Source organism: Ciconia boyciana, chromosome 16 (genome assembly GCF_034638445.1).
Source record: "Ciconia boyciana chromosome 16, ASM3463844v1, whole genome shotgun sequence".
Taxonomy (NCBI): Eukaryota; Metazoa; Chordata; class Aves; order Ciconiiformes; family Ciconiidae; genus Ciconia; species Ciconia boyciana.
In genome coordinates this window covers 5,557,596-5,572,970 of record NC_132949.1, presented here as the reverse complement: position 1 = coordinate 5,572,970, position 15,375 = coordinate 5,557,596, and the positions used below count along the sequence as shown (strand labels likewise).

The following is a 15,375-nucleotide window of genomic DNA, read 5'->3' as shown; positions in this document are numbered from 1 at the left end:
GCAGCGGGCAGCGCCCCGAGGGCGCGCACCCGGCGGGACGGCCCGGCGGCTCGCCGCTGCCCCGCGGCCCTGTCATGGCGGCGCGGCGGCCCCGGGGCGCGGCGGGGGCCGGGCGGCCGGCGGGGAGGGGCGGCCGCGGCCATTGGCTGGGCCCGGCGCGGCCGCCAATGCCCCGCGCCCGGCCACCGCCTCCCGCTGGCGCGGAGAATGGAGGCGCCGCCGCCGCGGGGCTTCTCCGAGGAGCAGTTTCGGGCCGCCTGCCGGGAGCTGGACCAGCCGGCGCCGGCTGCGGGGGGGCCCTGGCAGCTCCTGGTGGAGAGCATGGGCGTGAGGATCTACCGGCTGTACGACGAGGTGGGCGGGCGGGAGGGTCCCCCGCGCTGGGGGGCGGCCGTGCCTCGGGCCCTCCCGCCCGGGGCTGAGCCCCGCGTGGGGGAGCGCCCCCGGGGCGGGGAGCCGGGGGAGCGCGGCTGAGGAGCGGGGCGGGAGCGGGCGGGGGACGCCCGGCTGCCGGGGGCAGGGGAGCGCCGGCACGTCCCCGTCCAGAGCCGCCGGTTCCCCGCACAGGTCAGGCTGAGGTCCCTTGCCCGTCCAGGCGCTACCGGCCTCGGCTCAGTTTCTCCAGGCTCCCAGCAAGCAGCTTTCGGGGTAATGCTATTAACTGCTGATGGAGAAAGCTGCTCTGCTGCGGTAAACACCGCTCTTACAAACTGCTGGGGGAACCTGCAAACTGTGAGGCCCTTAAAGCTTGTTAACAGCTGGTGGCTGGAGAGATTCCTGGTGGAAGGTGCTCTCGGCGGCAGGAGCAGTCGTGGGTCTAACGAGGTGTTTGCTCTGCGTGTCCCGCCCGCTTCTCTCCCGAGCCCCCTCTGAGGGATGTGTGTGGTGAAGGAGAGACCTGGCCCTGCACGCCGGCCCCTGAGCACTTCCCATGTTAGAGCATCCTTCTGATCTGCAGACTCCTGCTTCCCTTCCTTCTCCCTCTCTCCAAAACTCCCTTCAAACTGATTTTTCACCTTTCTCCCCCTAAAATCGGGAGGTAGTTCAGAAACGGTTGGAATGAAATTCCCCCCTTTTGGGGGGACTTGCTTCTCTTGAGAAGTTCAAAAGTTTAGGCTTCCAGAACTGACTTGTAAGTGATTAACATAATGAATGTTTCCATTCTGATGCAGGTTCATGATTTAATAATGACTTTTGAATCATATAAATATGCTATTTCTTTAGCTCTGTGATCACAGTTACCTCTCAACTCCTTATAAAGCTGGACTTCATGCTGTGCTTTGCATGAAAATTTTGTGTTTGTATTCTGAAAAATCATTTCAGGCATGGTCATGTTAGGAAAAAAATAGCAAATAAAGCAAACACATAGGTCTGTGTGAAAGGCAAGACAGGGTAGGGAAAGTCTTTTTAAAAAAAAAAAAGTCACTGCATACACCTCAGAATTTTTTGGTGGTAAACAGTCCCCGTTTCCAGCATGGGCATGGTAACTGGCAATAGCAAGACAAGCTTATCAGCAAAGGTGAGCCTGTGGTGTCTGCCAGGTGTCTATGCAGGAATTAGATATGCTGATGAAGTAGAGGGTACTAGGGGTGTTGCTTCTGGAGTGGATGAAATGGAAACTTTAGGGCTGGAGCTCATCACAGACCTGTAAATGCATCACACGGTGAACGAAGGCAAAGTAACATCAGAAAGTAGGAGGCCGGATTTAGCCAAAGAAATGGGTCCAGGTGTCCATGAGACTGGCATTGGGGCAGCCTGTGTTGCTGTGGCATTGCTGCTGTTGTATAAATTGAAGCTGGCTGGATGGAAAGTAGCTCAGGCTTCTCCTTCTCATGCTTTTATATAGAAGGACTATTGAGCCAACTGAAAAACATTGAGGTGTCTTTTTTTTGTTGGTTTTTTTTGCATCTTGTACAATGACCCTAATTTAGGGTAGATGGACAGACTAGGTAGGACGCAAGGGACCTTTTCAAGTCCAGTCTTCTGATTCTGCTGGGAAATAAGTCTCTTGTTTGTTTTGTCTTTCAGTTGCTTCAAATTGCCACATGAGAAGAAGAACCAAGTCTAGGAGAAAGGTTTTTGCTTAAAGTTGTTACTGGAAAAATTGGCTTTTAACACTTATTGAACTGCAAGTCCAGCAATTATATGTCCTGTTGCCGTCTCTTTCCACCTTCTCCACAGGCGACACAAATAGATCTGGGCTTTCTTGCTCTGTGCTGTATTCCAACCCGCTGTTGACTCTCCTGCTGATAAGCCTCTGAAAACCTGACACATTTCACTCTTGTTTTAACTTTCTTATTGTAAATGGCTGATTTTATTGAATGTCTTTGTCTGTCTTACCTCCTGCAAGATGTACTGTTCACTTTTCAGATCATGATTTGTTATTTCATACTGTTATCCAAATACTATCTTTTTTTTTGGTAGAAGATATTTAATGATGAGGAAAGATACCACAATTTGTCTAGCAGTGGAACAAATGGATTGGTAGAGAAGAACAGCATAATTTCTTGATCTCTCTTGAGCTACAGTATAAGAACTTGAAGGCTACAGATGTAAGAATGACTGAACTGAGACTATGAACCGGTTGGGAGCCTACCTTTGAATGTAAGGTAGAATCCCATCTGCTAAGTCAGGAGATTAGGTACTGCAGCACTTGCACTCTGTATTTAATGGCTTCTGAATTATGTGACAGTAAATGACATCACTACAGCTGTATTTTAACCTCTGATGGAGGTTCTGTCTACAGCACAAATGCTTTAAAGACCTATATTGTATGCGTATCTTTTGATAATCCTCAATTAAAAAGTGTTGCAGGCACTTCCAGCTGCCTATTGGGTGGAACATAAAAGCTTTAGAAACAAGCAATACAATGTAGTAGTTTGTGGTCCTAAAGCTTTTACTCTGTTTGGAAGTGTGAAACTGTAGTCTGTCCTCACTAAGGTACAAAGCACACAATTCTATGCAAAATCTTTGAGTTAAGCTCTGATAGCTTAAATGAGAACATTACTGCATGACATTCTTTTGTCAAACTGATTAAGAGGACGCTAAAGAATGCAAAGAAACGGTGAGCGTGCTGATGAACTTTGCGCGTTGACTGCAGAATTAAAGTTTTGGATGAGCTTGGTTTGTTACCTCTCAAGATGCAGTCATAACCGAAGTCCAGGAAACAAATACAAAGACTTCTGTTCTTCAGTGGAAGAGCAGCCCAATGACATGAGGAAGTAAAGCTTTTTTTCTGAATTACTAGAAGAGCGAGGAGAATTGTGGTTTGCTGTTCTCCTGCCTTATGTGATACTTAATGTAAATATACATGTGTGCAAGATAATCCACATAGCATTTCTGACTAGTGACCTGGAATGAAATAGTGTTTAAGCTAAACCAACTATTTTTGAAGTACCAATGTAGTGCTTTGGCATATGCTGTTGGGTCTCGGCTCAATTTCAGGTGTGATATTTTCAAAGTCAGTTTTTCTTGTGAAAAGAAAAACGTTGATGCCTTTTACAAAGATGACCTGAGTGCATGGGGCTACACAGGTGCTGAACAGTTCAGCTTTGAAGCCAGGGATTGAGGCTTCAGTGAAGCCACAGTGAGGATGAATGAGTAGCTTAAGCTTCTTGGTCCCATTGTTATCTTCTGATACATTGAATCTTCATCTTCTAGGGTTGATTTGTGAAGGGGAGGGGAAGAAATAAAATCAACCATTCACTAACAGAATCTTGTATAATCCTTCCCTCCCTTTCCTTGGGAATGCTTGAATTTGACTCCTACACTGTATATTCAAAATACTCTCATTGTTTTAATTTAGTCCTGAACTGGTACTAACAATAGAACAAACATTGCTCTATAGGCACAGATGGAGTTTCCATATGTTGAGAGAAACAGTAAAAGCGTTAACATGGGAGATATCCTGCACCCCACCCCTTCAGTGCAGACAGCTTTCAGAAAGAAAATAGCTGATAAATATTCAAGGCAGATATAATAGTGCATTGTATATAAGCATGAACATTATAAAGCATTCTTCTATCACAGCCTGAAGTATAAGCATACCTGACTTGCTGGAAAGCTTATTCGAGATAGTGCAGTACTTAGTAACCTGGAAATGGCTCAGATTCTTACACACATTATGTAAGGTTTTGGAGGACTTGCCGCAACAATTTAGCGATTCTGGTAAGCTTCAGTGTGGGCAGGATTTAGTCCACACTGACCACTGGAGATGAAAAGGGGCTTGTGTGTGTGAAGAAACATGCTCCCTTTGGAACTTCTTATGAAGTAAAAGGGTACTGGTGTAAGGGAAGGACAACCATTGTGCTAGGCAGGTCAGTGTGTCTGGATTTAAACTTTCATGTATAGATGAAGAAGTTGAGAGGTTAAAGACTGAATCTTGCATTGTTTTTTGACCACTTGCTTTCACAGCTCTTGAGCAAATTGGTATGTGCCCCACCTAACTTCCTTCAGCTGTTCTCCCTGCTGCAGAGTACTTCCCTTTCCTGTGTGACTTTTCCTCTCCCCATTCTGTTTCCACAGCAATCAGGACTTTATGAGTATAAAATCTTCGGTGGTCTTGCTGACTGTCCCCCAAAACTGTGTGTGGATGTCTATATGGATTTAGATTTCAGAAAACAATGGGATCAGTATGTTAAAGGTAAGCTCATCTAGGCAGTTTAAAAGCAAGCTTTATGTCCATATTGACTCTTCCTACTAAAACTTTGTTCAAAGGTATTTTAAAGTTGCTGCATCCAAAGACTTTCAGCCAGACTTAAGTATCTTTTGGGATAATGTTGCACTCTGCAAATATACAAGTAAACACTGATGTGGAACAGCTAAGGTCTAATCACCATATAGGTTCCTTCTGGAATGAATACTTTCCACATTGGTTAAAGCACGTAATTGGCATCACTTATTATGCTGGAGCTTGCAGCTTCTAGTGGTTGTAACTCCTAGGTTAAACTTTAGTAGATGTTCCGGGGAGAAACAGAGATGGTACCTTTTGTGCATCTTTGCATATTGCAGCAGAGCAGTGTAATGGCTTGCACCAGTTTGATGCGTGATGGAATGTCTTTTAGGAAAAGTATCGGTTGTTCTTTGCACCTTTTACAATCAGAAATGATTGAAACTATTGAAAGAATAGTTGGTGACTTTGGGCTTTTACAGAGAGGAATAACTAATTTAGTTGTGTTTAATGTTGTCTTTGAAAGAGGGAGTTGAACCTGGATATCCATATGATGGTAAAACATGTTAAGTCAGTAGTGACAAGGCAAGGATTCAGCTGATGTAGGCATCCAGTAATCCATTTATATTAAAGATGAGGAGCCCTTCCCTTTTAAGCCCGTGCTTAAAATCAGTTCAGGCCAATAAAACTGAAACATGGTCAAAGTGTTTTGCTGAACAAAGAACAGTGTTAAAAACCAAAGAATTGTTAAATGTTGTGCTTGTTAAGTCTAGGACAGCTCTATGGTGAATGATTACTGGTAATGCCTTTGGCTGTATTGGTACAGAGAACCACATATTTGACTCATGTCAGTACTTGGTCAAGCTTAAGAAGCTATGCCTTCATTAGTGTTATTTGTCAAAATGGGCAATAGCTTTCTTGTAGCAAAGGCCACTTTGCCATTAATGAAACAAAAAGCTGGAGTGAGATTCAACTTTATCAGATTGGATGTAAAAAATACTATGTTATCTTAAGTTACTTCAGTAGTCTTTGATTTAAGTGCATTTAGGAGAACTGAATCCTTCTTAAACAAACACTTTTTTTTTTTTTGTAATGCCTTCTTAGAGAAAAGAAAGGAAGCAGTTGGGGGAAGCTACACCCTTAAACTAAAAACTAGATAATGTTGCAGAGCTGATGTTTATATCCTTGCTGATCATGATATGTTCATCTGTGAATTTAGACTTGTGCTGGTACTTCAAGTCCAGTGTTTCGCAGAAGTTAACTCTTGAAGGGCATAAACATAATGTTAACACTTTCCTTTTAGCTTAAAAATTGATATAAGCCACCCCATTCTTTAGAACTGTACATATGATGAAATAGGGCTAGCCAACATTTTCAATGTAAACTATATAAGCTTGGTTTTTCTCCTTTCATGTTTAGGGAGAAAAACCAGAAAACTTCCATTCAGAGCTATCTTGCTATTTGTTTTACCGTTTGTATTCCCTGTTGCTCTTACAGCTATGCAATAATGGCAGTCCAAAGAAGAGTTCTCTGCTGAACTGCTGGCTGGCATTGAAATAAAAACGTGACCAGAGTAGAAGTAGCTGCCTTTTTAGTTGAAAAGGTAACTGCTCCTGCACTAAGCTTAAGAGGAGCTAATCTCTATCCTCTAGTTCTGTTCAGCAAAACTCTTTATGAAGGCCTGACTGGAGGCAGATACGGACAGGATTCCTGTGAGTACTTCAGAGGGTCGTGCTTTGAGCTGTTCTTGCCAAGGGTTTGCCTGAGGCCTCAAACTTTGGTATCAGTCTGCTGCTGTTGTTGCATTGCTGTTAGCACCCTGGCTGTTTCCAAAGCAGGCTCCTGGATGTCCACAAGATGTGGACATCCTGAGGCCTGGACTGTGCTGCAGCTGCCAATTCAGCAGGGAAGCTGTGACTAAACTGTAGGGTAGTGACTGAGGTATCACCTGTTTCTGTGGCATGCTACAAAATGGTTGGGTCTGAGCAATATTGAAACTTGCTACTCCTGATTGCAACACCATCCTGACTGAGATAGTACTTCCCAACAATTTAACAGTAATAATTGACTGCTAAAGTAGCAAACACAGCTGTGCCTATTATGAATAAAATGGACTTGTGATCTATTGTAGTAATGCTAAGTGAAATCTGGTTATTGATTAAAATGCACTGTGTTCTGCTTTGATCAAAAGCCATCCACTAGTATTGACAGACTAAAGTGAATACAGGTGGGACACAACTTACCTATTGTGTGTTTTTTCTGTGTTTGCAAAGATACAAAGGTAGATGAGTTAGTAGCTAGGAATTGCATCGAGGTCTTTAAAATAGCGTCTTAATGCCTTTGAAAAAGGAAAGCTCTGCAGTTAGAAATGAAAGTAAAGCCAATAAACCAATGCTCCAGTGACCTCTGGTGGATAGCATAATGCTGTAGCTTATTACAACACTGGGAGTATTGTGCATCCAATACTGCTCCAACCTGGAGAAGAGGAGAAGCTGTTTTTGTGGGTGGCAGCTGATTTGCAGGGCATACTAACAGAAGCCTAGTTTGGAACATGTTATATAGGGAAAGAATCTCCCATCGGTGGCACTCTTCTTGCCTTAGCAATGAGATTATCCGTCTGTTCTAGCCATATTTTCAAAACCACTGAAAGTGATGTGGCAGACTGTGTGCATTAGTTGTGAAGGATATAGCAGCTCAGGCAGAAGTCTGCTTTAAAGGAGGAAAAGACCATTCTGTTAATGTGAACCACCTTTCTGGATCACACCCTTTTTAACTGCACCCACATAGTGACCAGTCCCTGAGCAGACAGGAACTTACCCTGGCTTAGCCCCATGGCTTGTCAGGTCCATTACCCTGGTAATGGCAGTTACTACCTGAAGGGAAGAAGCCATACAGTAGACAGTTTATCAAACTCAATTATGTAGTTAGATTTTAACTACTTTTTCTCCTTCATGCCACACTACTACCTGACTGAGTCACTGCCATGTTTTAGGGACTATTCTTAGATTTTTTTTTTCCTATTCAGCTGCCTTCTGATTGAGTTTCCAGGCAGAGTGAAAGTGGTATAATGAAGGCTCATAAACTGCTCAAGCTTATTGTTCACTGTTGCCTGTATATACTGCTGTGAAATTCCTAATAGCTTTTCCAAACTTAATTAATCCCTCACATAAGACCTCTTTGGGTATTAGAGAGCAGTACTCATCCTAGTTCCGTGTTAACCCAGAATCATTTACAAGGATAATGACATGCTCGTGAAAAAGCATACCGTACTTTTGGCTCAGAATTATACAGAATATGCATAGACGAGGGAAAAGCGTTGAGATGGAAAGGCTTTGAATGAGCTAACTGTCTGAAAAGGAATTTGACTCTGCCTCCCCCCAGAATTGTTCTGGTTTGTGTTTTGGGGTTTTTTGGGGGGTTTGGGTGGTTTTTTTCATCAGTGAATTCAATAGCAGCAGAAAAACAGGCCACCTATTTTTGTGTATTTGGTTCCTGAACAACCCTGCTACAGAACTTTTTTTAATGTCTTCTACTGCTACAACTTTACATACATATCAATTTTGACATAAGGGTTGCATGTAAAATGTATTCATGTCAGAAATCTGAGGAGTTCTTGATGCCATGTGTGGTTCTGTTGCAGTAGAAATTAAAAATACCTAACAGTCTTCCTTTTTCAACTGTAGAACTGTATGAGAAAACATATGATGGTGAAAAAGTAATCTATTGGGAAGTGAAGTACCCTTTTCCTCTCTCAAACAGAGATGTATCCTTTCAAGCTTTTTGTTCCTCTTGCAGTTTTTGTCACCTGGTCATCCAGGGATCCCAACAATGTACTGATTCTACTGCTCTGCTGCACTTGATCTAAGATCTTGCAGTCCCCATGTTACATGAATATGTATAGCATGAAGAAGAGTGTGGGTGCCTCTTCCCACACACAACTGAAGCTTGCATAGCTGAATTATTACTCTGCAGGATTGAATCCTGTAGAAGCATAAGAAATAACTTGAAGGGGCTTGTATTTGTGATGGAATTCACTTGTCAATTCATCATATGTCAAACTGACACTGTTTTGACATGCCTCCTCAACTTGGAATACAGTATGTCTATATTCGTGAATGTCGAGAGATGGATGTTGATGGGCGGAAGATCTGGGTTGTGTTAGCTCAAAGTGTGTCTGTTCCTCAGTGCGCTGAAAAGCCTGGTATTACCAGAGTTAAAAGCTATAAACAAAGTCTGGCAATTGAAAGTGATGGCAAGACTGGATCTAAAGGTAAGAGGTCAAGAAAGTGTGATCACAAGTCATGTAGCCAAAGAATGTGTGTATTAGCAAAACGCACAAAGAGGGAGACTGGAAATTTTAAGCTAAAACCAATTACTATAAAGTGGATGTACTGAGCACTAGAAATGCTTTAAAATGAATGAAACTTTTGGAAACGTCCAGTGCAGTGTGCTACTGTTAAGAATCTTTTATTTAACAGTTGGGCTGGGTAGTTAAGAACAGACTACTGACCACTTCATTCTAGAGATTAGTCCTTTAAAGACAATCTTATTTTAGGCTGCCTAAAATGGTTTGCAATAGTCTAAATTAATATTATGGCGCGCTCAGCTTCCCCGAGGTTAACTGGGAATGGCTGTACTTATTTCACATTCCCAGTACAAGTTGACTTTTTTGTGAAGAATTTAGAGCAGAACTGTTGTACCTGGTGCTTCAGTCATGCACGCAGACAGCTTCTGTCATATGGTGTTAGAGCTAATACTCAGACTATGGCTGGATAACTTTCTGGTAACTTCTCTCTCATCTCTAGTCTATATGTACTATTTTGATAATCCTGGTGGCATGATTCCATCATGGCTGGTCAATTGGGCTGCCAAGGTAAGTAAAGGTTGACAGCACAATTGTCTTTGGCTAATCCTTTTCAAACAACGTACTCACTGCATCCATACCTGTCTTCTGTATGTTGGGTAGAATTATTTTTTTTCTGAAACTATTGTATTGACCTTTCTAGCTCTTATGCAGTCCCATTTTTAGAGTCTTGCTATCGTCTGCTCTCGTGGCAGTTGTCTTAAATTTTTTTTTTTATTCCTATAAAATTCCTTTGGTTAGTCAACCAGGCAGGTAAATTTGTGCAACAAAACCAACAAATCTATGTTCCAGAGCGTATGCAAATAGCCTTAACACAAGCAGACTTCAATAATGCAGTCTGTTCATGAAGGATTAAAGGAATAGTCTGCTGCTTTGTACAAGACCTTAGAATTGTCCTGTATTTGCTTGAAGGCCTTGATCTATATAGTGGGAATTCTCATCTTGCTTATAGTTTTTTCTTGATTACATTATGTAAGAATGACTTTTCCACTTTTCTCTTTACAGAGTGGTGTGCCGACTTTCTTGAAGGATATGCAAAAAGCTTGCCGTAATTATTCTAAGAGCACATAGGTCAAAGTTGATCTGAATTGTTTAATTCCTAGAGCTCTGCACTTACAGGAGTGGCTATTATATATTACACTGGATAAAATCTACCTCTAATATTGGAAAGAATTTTATTTTAGCTGGTTTATGCCTTGAATTTTGTTAGATCTTTGTTTCCATCTCCAACTGAAGAGCTAGCCACTGACAAGGTAACACAAACATCAGCTGTATCCCTTTGAAAGTACTTAAGTTTAGCCTTGTCCCCCATGCTTTGCTTATGCTGACTGTCATGTGTCAGCTAGAGGAGTTCTGTTGATTGAAATATTACATCCTTGGACAAGAGACAACGATCTTGTTAGGAAAAATGTCTGAACTTGGACTGAAAATTCTCTGCATGTGTTATGCCTGGATCTGCTTTTGTGGCCTTTCAGGGTGGCTTCCTACTGAATTTGAATAATGAAACTTAGATTGCTTAGGAGGAAACACTTTGGCTACCCAAGTTTGTCGTTCTTAAACTCTGTCTGCTATAAACCTAAAAAATGCCGAGGGCCGTATAGGTAAATTACTAGAAGTCTGCAGTAGGAACTGGAACTCTGTGTTACTAAGCTTCCTTGTGATGGCTTTAAGTCCAGATATAAAAGGACTTTTGCCTAAAGCCTTGCATTCACATCTCAATACCCCTGTATGAAAAGTAAAAACCATTAGCTGTGTCCAACTAGGAAAAAAAGGAGGAGTTGGCTTCCATGTCTGATTTAAGGGGAGCAAGGTGTATCTTCAGAGTCAGTAGCCTTATCTATAAAGCAGCTTGGATACCAACTTTAAATTGGAAGTGATTTTAAACTGGATGCCTGCAACTGAATGTGAATGAGCTTGATGTAAAACTTGGGCTTGCTTGCATTTTAAAATTTCATGCTGATGTAAAGAATGAAACTGTAATTTTGGATGGTAATCCACTAAAAGCACAACTGAGCAGGAAATTAAATTTCCAGCACCTTTGTGAGGGATAAGGGATGGGGTGGGAGGATGGAGAGCATAAAAGTTTGGAGGGCCTCAATCTCAGGGATTTAAAATATTCTGCATCGTTACTAAATCTAATCCTGTTACTGAACAAATCTTGTAATGGGGTAGCTTTGTCTTGTTAAAAAAGAAATGGTTGAAGTGATTGCCTTTATACTTTGTGTGAATATTTGTTTCCAATAAATCATTATTCTATCCATGCAGTGCTCTTGTTCCATCTCTCATGTTTAAGAGTAGCCATGCTGGGCAGGTTACAAATGACAGGCTGATATTATGGGCTGTTTTATTTTTAAAGGCTTTTGAAAGAATAACTTGGATTCATGAGAACTAAGTAGGATTCCATGTGTTGTGAAGAGCTTGCTGCCAACAGTTTACGCATCGTTCAAGTGTCTTTGACTTGGAGACCATTACTGAATTGAATATTACAGTGCTAGAAAACTTTCAATTAATTTTAAATGTAGCTGTCACTTTTTCACTTTTTTTTTTCCCAGCAGATAAAGAACAGACTTAGAGAGAATAGTTCTGAAGCATAATTCTCTTTAACGTTCCATAATTTTTGTACACATGTGCTTACTGGAACTAGAGCCAAATTTTTATTTATGTGTACTGAAAATGAATTATGGCCATCATACCAAGAACATGATAGTGTTTTACCTGACTATATAAATTCTCAAATTTCTATTTTTGGCAGTGTTTAAAAAAATTACCTTGAGAATTCAGAAAGCATTTTAGCAGTGTGCTAAGTATGTAGGAATTCAAATGTCATAAGCAGTCACAAGAACACCAGAATTGCTTTTGAACAACAGGATGTGGATGCAAGTCATGTCCTGAAGCAAAGCAGCAAAGTTGGACTAGGTAGACTGTTCAAAAAGAAGATAGACGAGCAAAACAAACTATTCTAGACTTGATATAACAGAATTTAAAAAGGGGACTAGCTGAGGATGAATATTGCTGGAACAATGATGGGAACTAACTGATTTCCAATTCCTTCTGAACAAAACTGACCTCTGTACCACAGTAGCATAAAACATATTTGTAATTGTAAACCTACCTTAAAACTTAAGAGTTTCAAGGTGTACAAGAAATGTGTACCTAGTGAGCTGAGTATGTGCTTAGAGATGAATCATGTACAGATGAGAATTTTTTTAATCCTTTTTCTCCAACCAACCCATAATTTTGTTTAGTCTTTAACGAAATGAAAGCAGGAGAAAGGGGGGAAAGCATTTTATATTAATAACTTTGTGATTGCATCTCTGTCATTATAGTTATCTGTCATCAAGACATAGTATACATTTATCTGCAGTGGGCTGAAACAGTAAGACTGAGCATTGAAGAGGCTGAATGGCTCCATTGTCAATCTTGCTGAAAACTTGATTTCCTACAGACCCCACACTGAGGGTATAGAATACACGGCCTTTGCTTATGTATCTTTATTAAAACCATTGCACAGGCAGTTTCTTGTGCTGTAGACAACTTTCCAAATTAAAACATTTGATTGAACAGTAGCTACTGAAAACAGCTTTTCCTCTATTTGCAAGCATCTAACCAATGATGTGAGATAAATGCAACATCAGATCTGTTAAATTTAGGTCCCCGTGGGCTTTCATAGTGACATAAATATGCAGTGACACTTCAGTTTATTTAAGTATGTGTTACTACACTTATCTTGTATTACTAGGGAAGAAAAAGCAGTTCCAGCTTTGTGTGATGTGGCTTCTTGTCTAAATGGGAGATTATGACCAGAAGGAAAGTGTTGGTATTTTTCAGTCTTTGGATGTGAAGGCACTCATAAAGCATTTTAGAGCTTTATTCATGACTGATGAAATATTGATCTTGTATAAATTATACATGCATCATGAACTTTTCTGGATAGCTTGAACAGGAATTTACCTGCTGTGAAAGTTGTAAGTCATTACGCATTATGAGTTCTGGTGCACAGGATTAAAAAAAATGGACCCTCCCTTCCCGTGCTCTTTGTTAATGTAGTACCTGAAAGTTAGCTTTCTCTTTCCACTAGCTTGCCTAAAAATGGAGCTCAAAGCTTGTTCTTTTAGAGTGATCTGTTGTAAACATAGGGTGGTTTGAATAAAAAGAATGAAGCATTTCTGTTAGATGATGATTGAGCCTCTCTTCTATATCCCACCCCCATTAACAGGTTAGTAGGTATCACACTCTACAGATTAGTAGGGACTAATGAAGTTTTCCTAACAGCCAAATAGAACTAGAAAAATACTGTAGTTTCTGGGAATAAACAGGCATCTGATCCAAAGTGCAATAATCAGACTTTCCATAAATCATAAGGAACTTTGGATCTATTCTCGTATTGAACTTTTGTTTTAAAATTGCCAGCTCTTAGAAAAACATATTTTTGCATGCTGTTCTTCACATAAAGAAGTGGTTCTTTTTGGGGATGACCGGGCACCCATCCCCTGTTTCCATAAGGAGTGATGTTGTAACAAAGTGAATATAAACCATTCTTCCACATTGTGTTCTAGTCATTCAAATCCATTCTTTCCATGTGATCTCTGTAAAGCTATTGTATTTGAGTTGGAAGGTAAAGTAAAGGAAAGATTCTGAGTAACCCAAAGTCAACATAGTAAATGATGTTAGATACGCAATCATTATAGTGCTGCCTCTCAGAAGATGATGTGTAAAGGGAAACACAAGTTGTCTTTGCTCAGGAAACATCTGGTTGATGCTTCATTTCTCAAGCAGGTCATTGGCTGTTTTTATAATTTAGTGGAACAAAAATGTGGGAAGATAGGGGGATAGACTTCTGATATTAATGCACACTAGTAAATGGTATATCTTCCCACCAACACTTTTGCTTTCCATTATGTTAGTTTTCTGTGTATATAGAACATTTTCAAATGGGATCTAATGGTATTTAAATTACACTTAGCTGAGAGTAATCTCTCCTTGAGCATGCATTCGCCTTCCTCTAGACAGGAGGATAATTCATAACCAAATTTACTGCCCCACTGTAGTCCTCTGATCAGAGGAGACTACTAGACTTTCAGAGAGAAAACTTTGTTTTTCACTCATCTCTTAAATGTTAAAGATATTAGAAACTTCTGTACAAAAACAGAAAGGAAAGGTTACGACAGGAGATAAGTTGTTATAAATCTAGATGGACTATATGGAAGATAAATGCTTTTTGAGGAGCAATAACAAGAACAAATCTATACAGCAAGATGAGTTTTGCTGAATTTTTTTCATACCACTCTGGCTTATAACTGCAGACTTAGGAGGAATCCTGACCAATAAGGTAAATAAAGCTGGTATTTAAGCATCCTACTAATTACTCTCTGCAGCTGCCAATTAACATGTTAATTAGGTTTGCATATGAACCCATATGCACACATAAAGAGAATGTAATCTTTCTCTGTTAGTTCAGTATTCCCTGTTCTTTGAGAACTTGACCATAAATGATTATTCTCATGTGGAATCTGAATTACAAAAGTATCCTGGAGTCCTGCTATGAGTCAGGAGCATTTTAAATGGGAACAACTCCCCACTGGAAACCTTCATTTTCAAAGTGAGAAGAACTGCATCCTGTGAATAAATGTTTCAGTGGAACATGCCATAATAAGCACTTATGTTGAAGGGCCTTGAATATAGGTATTAATTTTAGCCTTGTGAAAAATTTCCTGCATCCCAGCTGTGCAACTAGTTAAACTGAAAGCTGTTCCTACATTGTAAGCACAAGTACCTGTAACATTAAGATTTAAGTGAGTTTGCCTTTGTCTGTCCTCACTAGATTTCACGCAGATTTTTAGATTTTTCTAAGGCCTATTTCATCACTGGAGGTAGGAGAAGTTCTATTATGGGCTTTGTGACACTGGAAGAGCCAGTTTTTGTCTGCCCCAAGCTTAATTCTCTTATTATTCTCCATCTATGGAAGAAACTCCTGAGAATGAATAATTTTAAGAGATTCTGTTATTCCTAGAATGGCAAGGTTTGGATTGTAGCAGTTCTTCTATAATATGTAAGGCCAAGCATTACCTATGTGCTGTACCTACTCTCAGTAGATGCCTGCTGTTAAGTTACAAGGCTCACTGCATTTCTGCCTAAGCATATCTTGAAAGGTTATAAGTCTTTCCCTATTTCACCTAGAGTTGTGGGGGTTTTGGCTTTTAATATTCCTAGTGCATATACATATCTTCCAAAGCATGATAGAAATTGTGTGTAATTGACTGTAAATGGATGTTTCATATTCAGCTGCAACTTGGACTTATGGTTTAAGAATGGGTTTTAAACATTTTTATTAAGACCAGGCTGC

The 15,375-nt window shown here is 40.6% G+C and overlaps 1 protein-coding gene across 2 annotated transcripts; it reads left to right on the top strand.

Moving 5' to 3' along the window:
- Nucleotides 1–207: 207 nt before the first annotated feature.
- Nucleotides 208–11,258, top strand: PCTP (phosphatidylcholine transfer protein). Of its 2 annotated transcripts, XM_072880998.1 has the most exons (6): nucleotides 208–354; nucleotides 4,525–4,642; nucleotides 8,353–8,432; nucleotides 8,768–8,939; nucleotides 9,475–9,542; nucleotides 10,038–11,258. In XM_072880998.1, exons 1-6 carry the CDS (start codon nucleotides 208–210, stop codon nucleotides 10,101–10,103), a joined length of 651 nt encoding a protein of 216 aa, XP_072737099.1. In that variant the 3' UTR covers nucleotides 10,104–11,258. The 2 variants fall into 2 exon arrangements, with proteins under 2 accessions (XP_072737099.1, XP_072737100.1); XM_072880999.1 differs by lacking the exon at nucleotides 9,475–9,542.
- The last annotated feature ends 4,117 nt before the right edge of the window (nucleotides 11,259–15,375 follow it).